Source organism: Stylophora pistillata, chromosome 3 (assembly GCF_964205215.1).
Source record: "Stylophora pistillata chromosome 3, jaStyPist1.2, whole genome shotgun sequence".
Classification (NCBI taxonomy): domain Eukaryota; kingdom Metazoa; phylum Cnidaria; class Anthozoa; order Scleractinia; family Pocilloporidae; genus Stylophora; species Stylophora pistillata.
This window is the reverse complement of record NC_142521.1, coordinates 16,577,715-16,595,530: the sequence shown is the minus strand read 5'-3', so window position 1 is coordinate 16,595,530 and position 17,816 is coordinate 16,577,715. Positions and strand designations below refer to the sequence as shown.

Sequence of the window (17,816 nt, the reverse complement as noted above, 5' to 3'; positions counted from 1 at the left end):
GCGCCAGGAAGCACCGGTACCACTTGGACACGAGCAATCAACCAGTTCCCTTTTCTTTATATTGGCCGCGCTCTTTACTTTGATAGACCTTTGTGAAAGTATACGAAGGAGATACCAGTTGTGGTGATTTTATCAGCAGCAAGCTTACTGGATAGGTAGGGGGTATAATATCGTGCATCGCTGAACGTGCTGAATTTCATTTTTTTTTTTGTTTTTTTTTTTCCAGATAGCTTTTTGTGAAAGTCTATAGACCGATTTGTCAATTGATCGTGGTAGGTATTCCTACTTGAATAACTCAGTTATTTTGCGCCTCGGATCATAGTTAGAAGAAGGAGCGAAGGAGACCAGGTTTAGTAGGCCTCCGCCGAGAACAGCTGACAAGGAGTCTGGAGCTTGGACTTCCCTTGATTCAATTCGACCGTGACATGTACGTGACACGAAGGGTTTATGTATTACGTTTGTTTGTTGATGTTTGTCCGAGGAAATCTGCATCGAGTTTGGAGAACGGTATTAGATCCCGACAAAGTTCAATCTTGCGAGAGCGAAAACTAGAAGACATCGTTTTCATTGGTATGGAACGAAATTTCGGGGTATTTTCAGTGTCGGTTCGGTTGGTTCGCGTGACTTTTCGCCAAAAGCATTTCGTCAGTTATGGGTGTGATCGTATTTTCTCTAAACGTTTTTACAAGCTCCCGATCGAGATAATGAAGAAACAGTGGAGAAAATTAACCGACATTAAGTCACTTGAAGATTGGTAAAAAAAAATTGTAGAAATTTCTGGGGTCTCATCGGGGACAGGTATATTTGGAAGCTAAACATGGCAATAACCAAAGGAAAATGTCAACTAGCGGTAGTGGTAACGCATAGCAAATATTGTACCCTTAAGTGGGAGATTAAGAATCTTTTTGGGGAGCCTGAGAGATTTGAGCCTTAACTGGCCTGGAAACTCCCAAATGAACTTGAGGAGTTGGAATAAACGAATCATTTAGTTAACAAAACCCCAAAGATTCTTGAAGCAACAATGACTGCCATCTCTAAAGTTCTAGATCCCTTGATTAGGAACCACATTCCTCTGCAAAGGCAAAGCAGCTATCCAACCGGGCCAAAGTGGCAGCAAATTGGGATCTACCAGTAAATCTCCATGCATGACAAGGGTACAGAGTTTTAAATTTATGCTATAATTTATTGTCAAAAGATGGCTGAAAAGAGACCTGCTTCTCCACCTCCTGGTTTTGATAAAGTGGAAGAGGATACATGGGAAGGTGTAAAGAATCCTCAACGAAAAAAACCTGTTAATGGTCATACAGGTGTGTTTGCATATCACTTTGATGACTGCATGTGTGGAATGGCTGGCTGGCCATGTTGTCGGGATGGAACCATATGGAGTTGTTGTGGAGAGACAGACAAGTACTGCCGCTGCACAAAGAAAAATAAAAAAGCGGCAACAAACACACAGGAAAAGAAAAATTAACTGAATCATTCTCAGGTCTTGAATTTAAGATATACATGTTATTTGGTTTTTTCTTGAAGAAGAATTGATAGCAGAGAACTCAATCCAGCCATAACAAGATAAACCATTTAGTTTCCTATTTAATGAGTATAATGAAATTTCCTGGGTCAGAACATGAATATGGCAATATCACAACATCAGCATCAATGAAAAGAGGTTGACTGGAGATCAAACACTTTATGAATTGACATGACAGCCTCTCATCTTATTGATGAAACAGTTTAATCATGAGTATTGGCCCAGTAAAAGTGTTAAGAAGTTCAAAGCTGACATGTTCTTATTTTTAAAGACATCCACTGTTTTCAGACAGAGATGAAAATTTTGATAATAGCTTTAAGTAGACTTGATTCAAGACTTATTTCATAGAAGAGAGATACCTGAGCTTAGCCCTTGTGAGGGAATCTGCCAAAGTAGTTAAAAAAAATGCATCAAAATGTAATAAAATATAAAATTTTTTCTCAGAAGTGTGACTACTGACTAGTCTCCTCTGCTAGAGAAGGAGGGAAGGGTTGTGTGACATCCCAAGCAACAACCAAACCAAGAGGTAAACAGCATTACTTAAATAGCCCTGATGGTAAAGTCAGAGGAATGAGCTTCAAAAGCTTCCCATTGTGTTCACATTTTACGACTCCTCCTCAATTATTATCAATACATTATCAGCTGAAGTGGCACATACAATACAATACAGTGTTCTTTATTTCAAGAGGGTAAATACATGATTAACCCAGTAAAGAGTTTTCTAACACATGGCCCTCAGTAAATAAACCCACCCATCCCACCCCAGGGGAGGACCTCCATCACACAGTAATCTCGTGTGTGGGAAATTAACGTCTCCTACCCCAACCCTGCAGGAGACAGGACCTCCATTTATTCATCCCTATCTGAGAAGACTAGAATATCTAACCATTTCTTGATGTTATAGAAAGGCAGCAAATTCTTCTCAATTATTTTAAGACCCTGAGTGTTGGTCCGGCCGGGGCTCGAACCCTCGACCTCCTGCACAACAATCCAGCACTCTATCCATTGAGCTAACCGGGAGGCGGTGTCATGAGTGTCAATGTCACACCAACTTATCTACCTTTCAAATAATTCATTAATTTTAGAGGAGAGAATTTACACTCAGATCTCAGGTGTTAACCAATCCATTCTCAGGAATGACTGAGAGGTAATTTCTTATAATCAATGCATTTTCAATCAGAAAGGTGACAAGAGTAACGACGAATATCAACTAGCAGATTTTGTTTATTTAACACCAAATTCTCAGTTTAAATTTTAAGAAATGTACGAAAGACAGTGTGGAGAATTGAATAATGGGTGAAAGTTTCTAAAGAAAGTGCTAGGGGGTAACAAGGTAATTTGGTTATATCAACCAAGTTGAAATTGTAAACTGGCCACCGCAAAGAGTTAAAAAGCTAACGAAGGGCTAATGCTTGAAACATCAGCTTTTTAACTCTTTATGGTGTCCAATTCACAATTTAAACTTGGTTGTTATAACCAAATTACAGTGTGGAGAATTGATAACTAGATCTTGGGAGTTAAATATGCTGATAGAGAAGTCTAACCAAAGTGCTACCCTGGTTTAGAATCAGCTGTCATTGTTTACATTAACACTCATCCTCCAAATCATTTCCTAGTAAAAGATCTCCAGTTATCATCCATCAATGTTTCGGGAAGCATGGAGTCCACAAATAGCTTTCCATTAAGATGATCAACCTCGTGTTGAATCAATCTAGGTGGCCATCCCACAGTCCTCCACGTGACAGGCCGAGCTTCTCTATCAAGTGCAGAAACTTCGATTTCTTTAGCTCGTGGAACGAGAGCCGAATAGCCTTTTAAGCTAACACAGTTCTCGCGTAATGTAACTAAAGTAGAATCAATTATTTTGTACTTAGGGTTGATTAAAACTGTCGGAGGAATCTTGACAATTCCAAACGTTTTGATGTCTTGATCGGTAACATCTGCTTCCTTCAACTCTTTGATTTGCTTGGCGGTTTTTTCAAGAGCAATCACTCGAAGTCTTATTCCAATCTGTGGCGCAGAGATGGACGAAACGTTAGCCTTTCTCATAACTTTGAACATTCGCTCTACCATCTGCTTGAACTCGGGAGAACGAACAGTTGAGATGTCCACAGTCTCTGCCCGTTGTCGAAGTGTAGGATCGCCGATTTGTCGAGCCTGTAAGCCGTCTAGTTTGAGGAGTTTCCTGATTGAGCTAGGAATCCATTTTGAAACTTGTCGAGCTTTGATAAGATGTGGAGCGTAAAAAGATCCTAACTGATAAAGATTCGTGAGAGAGAGAACCATAACCTTAGGAAGTTTGGAATAAGCTGCATGCATTGATGGCTTCCCTTGAGCCAGCGGTTTCTTGTCAACTTTTTTAATGTACGTTATGTATGAGCATATACAGTGTACGCATGATTTGAGGTGTGTGGGAAGATAGGGTCATAAATTCCTCCTATCTCCCCAATTTCTTCCAAATGGGGCTATGGCTCAAGTGGCTAAGAAGGAGCAGTGTTTGGAGAGAACCATTTTGAGGGGCTGGAGACCTGTTCATATCAAGGTGAGCAACCATTATCAAGGATCCCAACACCTTTAATGAGTAAAAGATAAACAGTTTTACCTTTCAATTGTTCTCAATGCAAGGTAAGAACAAACTAAATGAAGTCACTCAGAACTATGAAGACTGATGACTTTTCAATTAACAATGAATCACAAATCACCAGAACATCTTTGTTCGACTCATTTGAAGAGGAGGGTGCAGTCAATGCCACATTTTAGTTGAGAGTAACCAACAGCAGTTTCACTCCAGAGGAGAGAGAGATAATTTCTTTGAAAAAGAAGAAGAATTTTCCATTTGTTGCAAAGGCACTGAACAACCACTTGACAAGAATTCAACAAGGCCTTACCACCTCCCCTGCACCCCCCCCCCCCCACCACCCCAAACAGACTATTTCCAGTTAAAACGTTCTGAGGCAATAAAATCCACTAATACATTCCTTCCCCTGGCAGAGGGGGCTTCAAAAAGTGGGAGAAAGAAATACCAGAAAACAGGTATTTGTATGATAACTCATAGAAATTAAATAACAGAAAACAGGAACAGTGTTAAGCAGTGGCCACATGACAGTGAAACCCTTTATTAGTCTTAAGTGTATTCAACAAGGTGTCCCATTAAAACCTATTAAGGAGGGTTTGGAGAAGTACTGCAGAACACTTTCGATTGAGGGCAGCTAGTCCACCTTATGACACTTAAGGGTAAGGATGGTTTGGTTGTAAAACCCGTGATATATCTGGACCTCAAGTGTTGATTGCAGGCAGCTCTTATACCCTCTTTGCATCTCCATAATTGGACATCTGTAAATCAACAGGAATACAAGAGAAATAACAGTTTCATAAATTGAGCCTGTTAATGTATCAGTGACAGCATAATTTGATGTCAGTTCTCAAACGTTTGGCCAACTTGTTCCATATAAAGCAATGAGTTACCATTGAGTTCTGAATAAAAATGAAAACTCTATCCTTCACAGGTGCAGTCTTCCACTCCCAGGGTCCTTATATAACCAGTGCTAACCATTATTTTAAGAGAAATGAGAAAAAAACAGCTGCAAATTAAAACTACTGTAAATAAACTCTTGAATCTGCTGTGGAAAGCAAATTACCAGCAAGAGCCCCAAACTTGCAAACCCCTCCCTGTCTCAAATGGTATTTCCCTTAGTAAGGGCAGGCTACCAGTAACCATGTTTGTAGTTTCTTGTTTGCTTGTCACTAGAAACAGAGCAAACAGAGAATGGATGAGAGAAAACTGCTGCAAACAACCACTAAATATTTCACCTTGTTTGTATGACTTTTTCCATTAAATCATGGTCTGTGTGAAACAATGTCAGAGGAACAAAAATTGGAAAGGGGTTGAATCTAATATAAGCACAACCCCATTAGGTAATAATTAGCTAAACCCAGGTCCAGGAAGGGGCAGGGGAGGGGGGGGGGCATGCTCACAAAAATCTTTCTAGACTAATATGAGCTAATATCTGTATTATTTCTGAGTGTAATTTCTCCAATCGTTCTTTTGAAACGATTTATATAGCATGGAATCAATAAAGAGATTTCCCTTTAAGTGATCAACTTCGTGTTGTATGATCCTAGCTGGCCATCCCATAGTTCTCCAAGTGACCGGTCGAGCTTCTGTATCAAGCGCAGAAACTTCGATCTCTTTTGCCCGAGGAACAACTGCTGAATAACCTTCAACACTTAGACACCCCTCGCGGAACGCAAGTAGAGTTGGGTCAATTGTTTTGTACTCAGGGTTGATAAAAACTTTCGGTGGGACTAAAGCAATCCCTAGGCGTTTTAGTTCTTTATCCGTTGCTCCCTTGTCTTTTAACATTTTGATGTGTTTTCCAGTAAACTCCACCACGATTACGCGAAGTCCAACTCCAATCTGTGGCGCAGCGATACCAAAACCTTCCGCCTTCCTCATAACTTTGAACATTCGCTCAATCATTTGTTTGAACTCAGGGGAATGTATAGTAGTGATGTCCACTGTCTCTGCTTCCTCCCGCAATATGGGATCGCCTATTTGTCGAGCCTGCTGGCTGTCAATGTTAAGGAGTGTTCTGATCGAGCTGGGAATCCACTTTGAAACTTGGCGTACTTTGATACGAAGATTAACATTAGAGCCACCTAGCCTAGGTAACTTAGAGGGTGAAAGAGCCATAGTTTAGAGGTGAAATAGACGGACTTTCAGCGGTTTCTTCTTTTAAAGGGGCATTTGGTTGGACGCCAGTAGGGACAGGGTTAAACAGAAGTTTCTTTTAGGGGTCCAGTTAATAGTGAATCAGGCTGATACTGAACAAAGCCTGTCCCTAAATTCTCCTAATTCATTGTTCTTTTTTCCTATTAAATGAGTTAAAAAGTATGAGATTCTTCTAAATTTGTATAAATGAGGAATAAAGCATGGTGGCTTCTTAGAGGGATGGTGACATATACAAACTACGCCCCTCCCCCACACAGGTATTTTGTGATTTGTGGTCACTCCTCGATGGGATCAAAACATGGCGACACATCCTTCGACTTTTTACGCGCTTAGTGATGTTAAGCTACCTGAGAGAGTTGTCCTTTGGGACGAGACTGAGGTGGCAGAAAAACAGATTGAACAAGTCGGTGCGTCGGCTTGTGGAGCTACAGCAGTTTTAAATGTTCTGGTAATAAGCAGTTTAATCGTGCATCTATATATATGGCAGTGATATTTGTATCGGAAGATCACTGTATGAAGGAGCATTTAGTTACCGTGCATGTAGACAGAGCATGTCTGACTAGTAAGGTCAAATTTTTAGGTTTGAAATTTGGCATTTGTAAAAACTGAGCCTTTGAAAGGGAATTTTTCTCTGCTTTTAATAATACTCTTTTGACCCGACAAAAGAATTAGTTGCACCGCGTACCTAATAATACCCGAAATTTAGATTGTCATATGGATGTGTTAAACCGATAACAGAAAATTTCTGATGATTGATTGATTGTTTGAATTATTGATTGTTTCTAGAAATTGCTTGGAAGATCTGCATCAGTGGATGAGGCAGATAGCGCAGTAAAAACCAAGCTAAGAGATCTTGAAGCTCCTTTGCCACAATATCTTCTGTCTCGCAGTGTTGCAGGAACAACACATGAAGATCTCATCGAGGGTCTAGGTAAACTGACCTGTAGAGAAATTGTTGGAAAGTTCTTTCACATGTACCCTGAACGTAACTTTGACTTGGAAAATTGGCTGAAATATTGGCTCATAAATGGTGCCATACCTATAGCAACCCTAAATTGTCAAAAGGTACCTTTAAGTGATGGAACAATACCAGATGCTTGGCATCATCAAGTTATTTGTGGTGTGAGCAGCCGTGGGGTTCACCTTACAAATCCAGTGGCAGTGTGCCCCTTTAATGAAATAACAAAACAGCTATGCAGTGAATCTGTTCTTCTCATTCGCCGACATGACATTTTACAGCGATGGAGTAACACCAATGACTATTCTTCTTGGAACTCTGATGGAATAAATCAAAGATGGATGGAATTGAAAGTCCAAGAGCAGATTAATCGCATGGTAAAAGAAGAAACACTGCTTCTACTTCATGGAAGTGAAATTAAACATAGAGAGCTGTTAACAACACACATCACCATTCCTGCTGCATACAAATCAGGGATCACTCTGTTTGCTCTAAGAGATTCTAACACACATCGACTTCTAGAAAACACCACTGAGCTTCCTATTAAGCTTACTTATAGGGAAAGAGATATTGGAGAACAATCCTCTGTTGGGGAGATAAATCTGAGTATCAATGTGTGATGTATGCTGGAAACTATCAAAAAAAAAAAAGACAGACACTAATGTGGGGCCCAGATTGTAGACTGTTGCTCGAGTGTCTACAAAAAACAATCTAATGATAACAATGGAAACAAAAAGAACAGAAGTTGTCAAGCATGACACAATTTGACACACTGTCAATAAATGCTGGTGATTTTTTATCACACACTTATTTATTATTATTATTATTGTTATTTAGTAAGGTGATATTTCTTGCCAAATCTTTCAATAAAGAATGTAAATTTACTACAGACACAATAATTATGCTCTGTTGAAATACAAATTAGAAATTCTTTTAAATATAGGTGAAATAATTACTATCGTGCATGATTTGATACACATGAATGAAGTCAACATGTGTTAGCTGTGAAAAAATAATTTTTTTTAAAGATGCTCCTTGCAAAATATACATAACCAAGATTCATGCATCTTATTATCTAAAGGATGTGTGTATATAGCAGAGCTCTCAAATCCCATGCATTGGGCTTGAGACTCACACAAACAAATTCAGTCTCAGTACCCTCTTGCACTGAAACTATTGATTCTCGTGCATTTAAAATTTGTGATTAAAAATGCAGCATTAGTTAAGTACCTATAAATTTAATTACCTTTCTAAGTATAATTTGAACGCTTTCCAACAGCAGAATGCATGTCCTAGTAACTAAATTTTTTCTACAATTTTCTTGGGGAGTGTGCCACTGTAGCACCTGACTCCAAAGCAGCCAGCATATCAACTTGAGCACACTAATAAAATTATACATACATTAATACTACCATTAAAGGTAATGCCAGAAAAAAATAAATGTCCATGTGCAGAGAGATTTAAATAAAGATCTTTGCTTTAGATTTTAACTGGTCGAAGCAGTGACCCCAATTATGACACCCAGCTGTGCCCAAGCTCCTCTGAGAGAGTGATAATTATATTCTGGAAATTAGTCACCTTGGGCCCTAAATCACGGGCAATAACTATCCAGTAAGACCTGAGTTGTCAGAAATATAAATGATAATTTATGTTTTATATAATCAACGACTGCTTTTTAAGTTTTGAAAAGGGTTTATTCATAACAAACCACCTAAGTTACAACGACTGTTATATCAGAGAGGCACGCTTTGTCAAGCCCTTGTCCGCCCTCGTTACTTTTCAAGAACGAGCTTTGACCAGCGGCATTACTATAAGCCACTTAGGGTATTGTATAGTTTTCATCAGAAGGCATCTGGGAAAAAAAGCAACAGAGATGATAGAGTGGGTTATTATTGCAGTTCTTGCTTGTGCGTTGAGCCTTTTGCTAATTGACGTTTTGAATAAGAAGAAAACTGAGATCAATGGAGCTCATGCTGTGGTAAGCTTTGATACATTTTTTGCAAATTTCGACGGAAACTCTGGAAACGTGAATAGAAAGATCGCAAAAGTTCTCTGTTATCATTGATCGAGTGTTTTGTCTTCTGTTTGTTTCAGGTAACTGGCGGGTCAAGTGGAATCGGAAAAGCCTTAGCGATTAAACTGGCCAAATGTGGAGCCAATGTGACGATTTTAGCTCGAAATATGGTAAGGTTTTTGTCTTGTTTGTCTTAGATCATCATTCGCGTTCGCATTGTTGATCTATGCTGATCATCATACGACTCTCAGTCCGCGTCGTGATATGGGATGACTCATAAATGTATATTGTAAAGAATAGAAAAGCAAAATACATAATTAGTTACGTTTTTACGACGAGGCTAATTGCCCCAGGAAACTTAGTTCAGTCCAGATACTGTCGCAGGGCCGGACCTTACAGCACCCCTCCTGAGGACCACACCCCTCCCTCATAATTTCATCACAGGCATAGCTACAGCGACAAAAGGATTGAGACACCTATTTTTTCTGAATTTTAAGCAAGTTGTTCTTCTTGCCCATTAGATTCCACTCCAGCCAGGCCCTCTTCAGAAATGATGTGCTTTCTTTTTATCACTAACAGTGACTTTGCTTTTTTACTCAAGATTGAATAGAGGGAGGGGTAAGGCAAACGAGAAGAATGTATTATAAAAGAGAAGAGAAAAGTAGATGTTTTTATTACCATATTTTTTTAAAAAAAGTGATTGATCTTGTTTTGTTACTGATTGTAGCCTATTGTAGGAGGGTGGGAGGGGTGGAGGGGGTGGGGATAAAGGATGCCGGTCTCACCCCTCCCTAACAGGAAAGAGTGATGACATATTCATTATGGTTAACAACCTTTTATACCCCCAATTACCTCTAAAATGCAACTGGAGGGAGGCTATACCATTCTTGGCACTGAAGGCTTTCCAGGCCTTTAACGCTACCCTCCTGCTAAGATAAAAACTACTCTTTCTAGCTAAATCCTGGCAATTCTGTAGTTTATCCAAAACTGATGTGAATGTTTTGTCAACTTGTTCATCCAAGCCTAAAACCATGATTTCTCCGATTGTGATGAGAATGTTAATATATATTTTTAATTACTTACCTTATCAGAATAGACTAGAGGAAACAGTAAAAGAAGTAAAGAAACACCTAGCTCCAGAGAGGAAGGTACCAAAATCTCTCCAGTACCTGACTTCATCTGTAATCTTGAAGACTTGCTTCATGTGTCAGATATTAATGAACTTGAGCTTCTCTTTCTACTGCTTGCTTATTGAAAGTCTGTATATTTCAAACCAAAAGTGTATTCCAATTCAGGTTTTTGCTCTGTCTGTGGATCTTACTACTAATGCACAAGATGTAGAAAGTACTTTAGATCAGGTAAGTGCATCCTCTTACTGATAAAAGGAAAAATAATACTAAAATAAATGACTTTTCTGTTCAAGTTATGCTACTTTATATTTTTAAACTACCATAAGGTTACCTTGACTCACAGAGATATGTCAAACATTTTGATGATATTGATGTTAATGAATTTATAAACACAAAACAGGCACTTCCCTTATGTGACCGAGGCAGGTTCTGATGTTGTCATTTGAACAACGAGACAGACTTATAGCCACAATAAAATTTATTTATACAGGAAAGTACAAAAGAAATAATACTGATAAAAAGAAAGGGTGATTGCAAGCGAATCCTCAGTAAAATAGGTCACTAACTTGAGGTTTCATGCACTGGAGTTACTTTTTCTGTGACCCAGAGGTTCTGAGCTTGTAAGTGCTGGTCTTGACACTCTGAACTACTGAGTTAAACTAACTGTACTTCTTTCATAAGGAATCGAACAATAGCAGGAAATTCTCTAAAATTTTGGAAGTTAGGTGTGATTATTCTAAAGGAAATTTATGATGCAAATCCTGTGTGTATGATAATTTGGTTATCATAGGAAATAGTTAGGTGTGATGGTGCGACTTAAAGGAAATTTATGATGCAAATCCTGTGTGTGTGTGATAATTTGGTTATCATAGGAAATAGTTTCTGAAGATGTAATTCTAAAATTATAACAAAAAATATTGCAATGTCATGCACAATTGTGAGCCTGGTCACACTTAGACTCTAAAATATTCAACCAATTCAAAGATTTAAACATTTTCATTCAAAAATATTTCTGTTACTGTTCAAAATTGTGATGATTTCTTTGCAAAGTTCAACTGATTTTACAATAGCTGTGCCCAATAATCATGTTCATCTTTAATGTGAAACTGACATTGCACCTTGACCTTGATCTAATGCTTTGTTTGAGTATTTGTGTGAGTGCATGTGTGCTTGTATATCTAAGTGTGAGAGTGAGTGTATTGACACGTGACTGTCCACCTTACCAGTCTGGTTATTTGATTGTCTTTCTAATAATAAGAACATAGCATGTTTTTTTTAGGATATCCTGCATCCTTATTTACTTAATTTTCTTAATGATTACTTATTTAACTTTATAATATTGTAAACTGTAGGTCAAGTAAAAATGTGTTTTGTTTTGTTTGTTTTTGAAATTATGACATATCCATGGGTATAATCCCAGGTCAGTCATTTTCTTTTGTGGCTAACTGATGATGTTGGTTTGTTGTGCAGGCATCTGAAGCCCTGGGCCCAATAGACATTCTTATCAACTGTGCTGGCTTTGCAGTCTGTGGCTTGTTTGAGGAAACTTCAATTGAGGATTTTAAGGTTGAATTTGAGACTACAGTTTATCATCAAAGATTTGTCTGATGTGATTTTCAAGAAAGTGGAAAAGCCTAAGTTTGACAGCTTTCATTATTGAACCTTGTCTTAATATCTCATGGTTTCCCATGGCATTTATCTTCTTCAGTGGCAGATCCAGGGGGAGGGTCCGGGGGGTCTGGATCCCCCCCCCACCAGACCTGACACCTACAACTTTGAGACTAAAACTCTTACATTGACAGGATTGTATATCGCTTTTTAACTCGCTGATTCTTTTAATGAATCCAAGTAAACAGTAAGCAGTCAAGGAATTATAACGTGCAACCGCGACTTGGGGGGAGGGGATGTGGGGGGTGTGGGGGAGAAGTAATTTGCCTCAAAAGAGTCCAACAGTCCTTTCTGAACCAAAGTTTGGACCTCCCAATCAAAAATTCCTGGATCCACCTCTGTTCTTTCAGTCAATTTGAAGACTTAAAGATGTCAAGACTAGCATGCGTTTGCTGAATTTCATTAAATATTTAGTGATTTGAAAGAAAAAAAGGGTTATTTTTTCTACTTTTAGTAATGAACACTATTTTAAAGTTTCTCCCTCTTATTTATTGTGGCAGGAACCTTTCATTTTAGATTTGTACACGTTTGGCAAAAAAGAAAAAAGCTAAATACTGTGCAAAATTCTGTGAAATTTTACAGGCAATGATAAACACAAACTATTTGGCTAGTGTGTTCACAAGTCATGCTGTTGTGAAGAAGATGAAGCAGAGGAGAAAAGGTCACCTTGTGTTTGTATCATCAATAGGAGGGCAGGTACATGATGGCAGGGTTGAGTTCTAAAATAATATGAGTTGTGGCAATATCATGACAGTCAAATACTTCACAGCTCCCTCTTTGTTGAAATTAAACTTTCTTAAGTGCAATTGAGACATTTCTAACTAATTTAACCGTAACTTAACACTATATATATCCACTGGTTACAATTACAGACCGAGTTAACTTTATTATATCAAAATTAAAAACTAAGCTTTCTGGTCTTAAATAAATTATTGTCTTTCATTAGCCAGGTCACTTCACTCAGAGATCCGTGTTCATACCTGATCCATGCATCTTACTTTATTTTGCTTCTTCATGTACATGATTAATTAACGTTATTTTTATTCAATGTCTTCCAGTTTGGTATATTTGGCTTTACTGCTTATTCACCTTCCAAGTTTGCAGTTAGGGGTTTTGCAGAAACGTTGTTTATGGAGGTATCTAAGTCCTATGTTCTTTTCACTGAGGCATGCCTCCTATTTAATAATCATCTATATCAAGTAATTGTTCTATGATTGATTCCTTAATTGTTATGTGGGTACAATGAGGAATGTATGACTCTTTGATGGAAATGCATTTGCCTCAAGGTTAGGGGAACTCTGGAATATACAGGGATTGAATTACAGGCTCCACTCTAGTACGTTTCACTGTGGTCTTGAGTGAGGCAATGTACTCTCGTGGAGCTAATTTCCTTTCCTGGAGAATAAATGGGTAAAGGCAATTAAACTTGATAAAATACAGTTAGGTACTTACATTTCTCTAGGTCTCCATGAAGCTAATACTTTTGAAGCAACAAAGATGAAAAATTTCCGGCAGCCTTTATAACTTAATCAAGTTTGCATAAAATGTTTGAGCTAATGTGTGGGAGTTCAGTGATCTTTTGTTTTGATCTTCTATTTTTGCAATAGGTTTTGCTTCACAATGGTTTGATAAGGCCCTCAGCTTATGACTCAAAAAAGTTATTTTCCCTCTGTTTGGTTATTTGCAAGCTATAACCCCGGACAAAACTGTTGAGACATTTCAATGCAATTTTTAATTTCCCACCATGCAACAATCATTTCCAAAAGGAACAAACTTGCCCCCCTCCCCACCCCTGGTACAATGTTGTTGGGGCTTAACAGCTCAAGCATGTATTTCTTGTGCTACCGCAAACAACATTGCAATAAGGGAGGGGGGAAACTGAATCTTTGAATTTGCGACGGCAAGTATTTTTGTCAGGGTGAGTGCAAAAAATAGGTATTTTTGTAATGTGTCTCAACAGGTTTTTTCCGAGGTTGAAGGTGGAAGGAGGAGATTGGCATTAAGTAAATCTTGGAGAAGTTTAACCTCCCTTAGCATCCAGCTCTTCTCTATTTTGGTAGGTGAAGCCATACAATATTGCTGTCTCTGTGGCCTTTCCACCAGACACAGACACACCAGGATTTGAAAATGAGAATAAGAACAAGGTAAATAGCAGAAACTGGCTAAAAAAAAATATTAGTTTAGCAGACTTGGTGCCATACCCAATATGGCTTGAAGCTCAACTAAATATTTGACAATTAATCACCAAAGTGGAGGTATATATATAGTAGTGAGTATTTACTAAGCTCGCTGTGAAGTGGTAAGGTGAATATCTACCACTTTCACAAATACTAACTTAAAGGTGAATAAATGTTAGTTTTAATAAATTAATTATATACCACACAGATACCAAAAATTATTTTAATACTGTAAATATACCATAAAATGGCACCAATTAATATGTCCAGAAATGCATCCATTAACGTCCTTGGCAGATGTGACAAAATTTTTTGAAACCAAGTCAATGTTATTGTATTTGATAGTTTTGACAAATTATGGTCAAATTCATCAAAGCAGAATCAGGTTGGCAGATTTGACAATTTCAACCAATTTCTATTTTTGTTATTACCTCCATTTTTCAGTGCTTTCAATAAGATTTGAAATAGGTGGCTACCTCGGTACAGCACCCACCGGAGAGTGACTTGAGTGCGACTTGAGCATGGTGAAATATACCTGGCGACTCACAACAGAATGCCCGCCGGAGCTCCGGTGGGTGCCGGGTCTTCTTGAAAGCACACTGATTTTTGCACATATCTCTAAAATGGTCAGAAATTAAACTTTTGATGGGAACTTCTATTTCTTCAGCTGCTTGAAGGTGAATAGCCCTTGCTATTCACTGCCCAACTAGCAAATCAGCATGCACAAAGAGCACTGTTCACTCGTGTGGTATATGCTAATTTTAATTTTTGTTTTTATATGAAGGAAACTGAAAAGCATGGATAACTTTACAACATACCCTTCCTATTGCATTTCAGCCTGAAGAAACGCATCTAATCAGTAGCTCAGGAGGTCTTTTCACCCCAGAACAAGTTGCAAGTAACATAGTTATAGGAATCAAGGTATGAAGACATGTTACATAATTATGGAAGATATTTGCTACAGTTCGTTTCCTTTGAAGACCAGTTATTATTTATCGTCTGGGAGGATGGAGGATTTTGAGGGGATCACATGGTTTTCAGGGGGAATGAAAGGGGTATCAGTAGTTGACACCAGAGTATAAAGTTGGGGGGGGGGGGGACTATAGAAAATTGAATCCCAATGACAGGGTCGTAAGAATATTACAGATTGTTACATGGCTGTGTCTCACAAGGACTGGGAACTACCGAATTCACGAATTTGATTGGCTGAAATCAATATTGAAAGCGGTCTAGATTTTCCCATCTTGACCGGCATCTAGACCGGTCTAGAAAAAAAGGTACAAAGAATTTTAAAAATTGGCATATAAGACACAGCCATATAATAAACTTCTTATTAACTGAGCTAGGTCAGTCTGTATGGGAGAATCTCGACCTCGGTCGCTGGTACAGACCTCACTGCGTTCGGTCTGTACTGGCGACCTCGGTCAAGATTCCGACCTCCATCAAGACCTCCCGCTCAGTTAATAAGAACTAAATCTTAACCCTTTCACTCACGTAACTCCCACGAGTGACCAAGACAGAATTTCTCCTTACAATATCAATACAATATCAAGCAGACAAGTAATGAGAATAAGGAACAAAGAAAATCAGTGATCATCAGTTGATCCAATACTAATTTCTCCAAACTAACATCACAACCATTGTATGGCAGACAGTTAGGAAAATTACTAATGAGATCTTGGGAGTGAAATGGTTAATATAGGGATCAGGTACATTTTATCATGACACAACCAAAATACTCCGAACCCACCGGGCGACGAATAATGACCGGCTCCTTACTGTCTAATGGGTGGCAAGACGATAACACGTAAGCAATATGGTCGATATCTTCTGGCTTATTTATTTCCCCCTCTTTAACAATGGTTATTACCTTCCAAGGTCATTATCTAGCCTGTGTACAGCCGCGCCAACCCTCCAAAAGAAAATCGGGAAGGGCCTCTTCTGATTTTGCGTTGAAGGGTAGGGGGCGGCTGTACCGACAGGCTATCATTATCCCGTATGACGGTTAACTCAGGCCTAGTGGCTCTGAAGGCAGGGTCTGCACCGAACGCTTTGTTCTGGTCCACCGTTAATTATCGGTTCTTTAACACGCAAAGAAATAAAATTACTAGGAACATGCATGGGAAAGCGGATAAATTATTCCACGAATCTGCTTTAAAGTTTGTTATGTTATTTTTGTCGGTTTATTGTTACACGTACTGAGTTGAAAATCTCCGACAAATTGTGATAATCATTTTTGTTGTCATTCAGGACAGACGACTCATTATATCATGTGGCTTTGATGGATATGTAGTGAGTACGCTGACAGCAGGTTTAGCTCCGATCTCTTCGTTAATGGAGCTACTAACCCAAGTACGTTGCTTCTGTACAAAGGTAACAGGTGACGTCGCCCCATTGCACGGTCGCCCCCAGTTCCGTTGCCCCTAAGGGAAGTTCCGTCTCCCCAAAATATGGTTGGGTCGACCCCAACTTGAAGCTGCGTCGCTTCCAACTTTTTGCCCTAGTTTATTTAAGGGTCTAAACGTTCTTTGACCTAAGTTTAAAGCTTGGTGGTTCAATGGCCCACGTATCAAAACCTTCAACCAATGATCGCAATGTTGCAACGGAACTTCACTTTGGCCGGGTGACGGAACTGGAGGTGACCGTTCAAAGAGGCGACCTCACCTTTTAAAACACCACTAGCAAATGGTGACGCTTAAGAGGAGCAACTCCTTTGGTACAGTATATTAAAGAAGGAAAAGAAGACGTATGTGAGAAACTTAAAGTCGTTTTATGAAATAGTTAGTCAAATGGTGTAATGTCATCCAACAGCTCGAGTGAGCTTCACAATCTTTTTGTGCACGATACTGAGCTGTGAGATTTGAACAAAATTAATAAGTTGACTAGTATCTTCTTTCTTCCCACAGGTTATTCTGATGGGACCACTCAGATTTGTGCTGGCGTTCTATCTGTATTATTATGATCGTATTGTATTTAAAGGGATGCAAAAGAGAGAACGAAGCAAAAAGACAGAGTGAAGTGACCTTACCTGGTCATTGGACAAAGTAAACGCATGTTTGAAATGCCTATAGCAGCATACCAGCCCAAGTGAGGGGTGGCGTTTTCCAGGGTTGACTAAAGACACCATGGAACGGAAATTAAGAACTTTTTTCCGAGTGTGAATCTTTTTAAGACTGAAATCGTTGTAATTGATCAAGTACGAGATTGCAAATCTTATTTAACAGTTTCAATTCGCATCAATAAAGGTACAAGAGTTTTTATTGCTGCTTTGTGGCTTTGTTCTCACTGTTGTGGCGGATTCATAGTTTCTAGCACTTTTCTCCGGTAAGCAGTGATTACATTGATGTACGAACTTGTACCATTTATCTATGGCACACCTGCATTTTGTCACGAAAGGTTGAGCCAAGGTTTCTCGCAGTTGTGTACCGTATCGAATCTCTCTTTATATCTACTGTTTTATATTATCCATCGGCCAAAGTATTTACATATTTTGTATACTTATTGATATTTAGTCATTTCTTATGTTTTTTCTTTTTTTTGAATGATTTTATTTATTTGTAAATTTATTTGATTTTGTTTTTAATTATTTTTTCCCTTAAGATTTATGAT

At 38.6% G+C, this 17,816-nt stretch overlaps 4 protein-coding genes across 5 annotated transcripts; 2 read left to right on the top strand and 2 right to left on the bottom strand.

The window, feature by feature from the left end:
• Positions 1-1,529: 1,529 nt before the first annotated feature.
• On the bottom strand, positions 1,530-3,847 carry LOC111326899 (peptide deformylase, mitochondrial). Its single transcript, XM_022930981.2, has one exon. The coding sequence runs from the start codon at positions 3,845-3,847 to the stop codon at positions 3,134-3,136; it is 714 nt and encodes a 237-aa protein (XP_022786716.2). The 3' UTR covers positions 1,530-3,133.
• A 16-nt stretch (positions 3,848-3,863) lies between these two features.
• On the top strand, positions 3,864-8,708 carry LOC111326892 (uncharacterized). 2 transcript variants are annotated; one of them, XM_088755246.1, is made up of 2 exons: positions 3,864-4,070; positions 7,047-8,708. In XM_088755246.1, exons 1-2 carry the CDS (start codon positions 3,996-3,998, stop codon positions 7,836-7,838), a joined length of 867 nt encoding a protein of 288 aa, XP_088611372.1. In that variant the 5' UTR covers positions 3,864-3,995; the 3' UTR covers positions 7,839-8,708. The 2 variants fall into 2 exon arrangements, with proteins under 2 accessions (XP_088611372.1, XP_022786710.2); XM_022930975.2 differs by lacking the exon at positions 3,864-4,070 and adding an exon at positions 6,478-6,708.
• LOC111326894 (uncharacterized) lies at positions 4,613-6,268 on the bottom strand. Its single transcript, XM_022930977.2, has one exon. The coding sequence runs from the start codon at positions 6,219-6,221 to the stop codon at positions 5,541-5,543; it is 681 nt and encodes a 226-aa protein (XP_022786712.2). The 5' UTR covers positions 6,222-6,268; the 3' UTR covers positions 4,613-5,540.
• Positions 8,709-9,044: 336 nt separating the features above from the next.
• Positions 9,045-17,472, top strand: LOC111326924 (3-dehydrosphinganine reductase). The gene is made up of 11 exons (XM_022931011.2): positions 9,045-9,196; positions 9,313-9,402; positions 10,324-10,380; positions 10,528-10,590; positions 11,833-11,928; positions 12,613-12,726; positions 13,089-13,166; positions 14,091-14,174; positions 15,045-15,128; positions 16,458-16,559; positions 17,114-17,472. The coding sequence occupies exons 1-11, from the start codon at positions 9,092-9,094 to the stop codon at positions 17,222-17,224; spliced, it is 984 nt and encodes a 327-aa protein (XP_022786746.2). The 5' UTR covers positions 9,045-9,091; the 3' UTR covers positions 17,225-17,472.
• Positions 17,473-17,816: the final 344 nt, after the last annotated feature.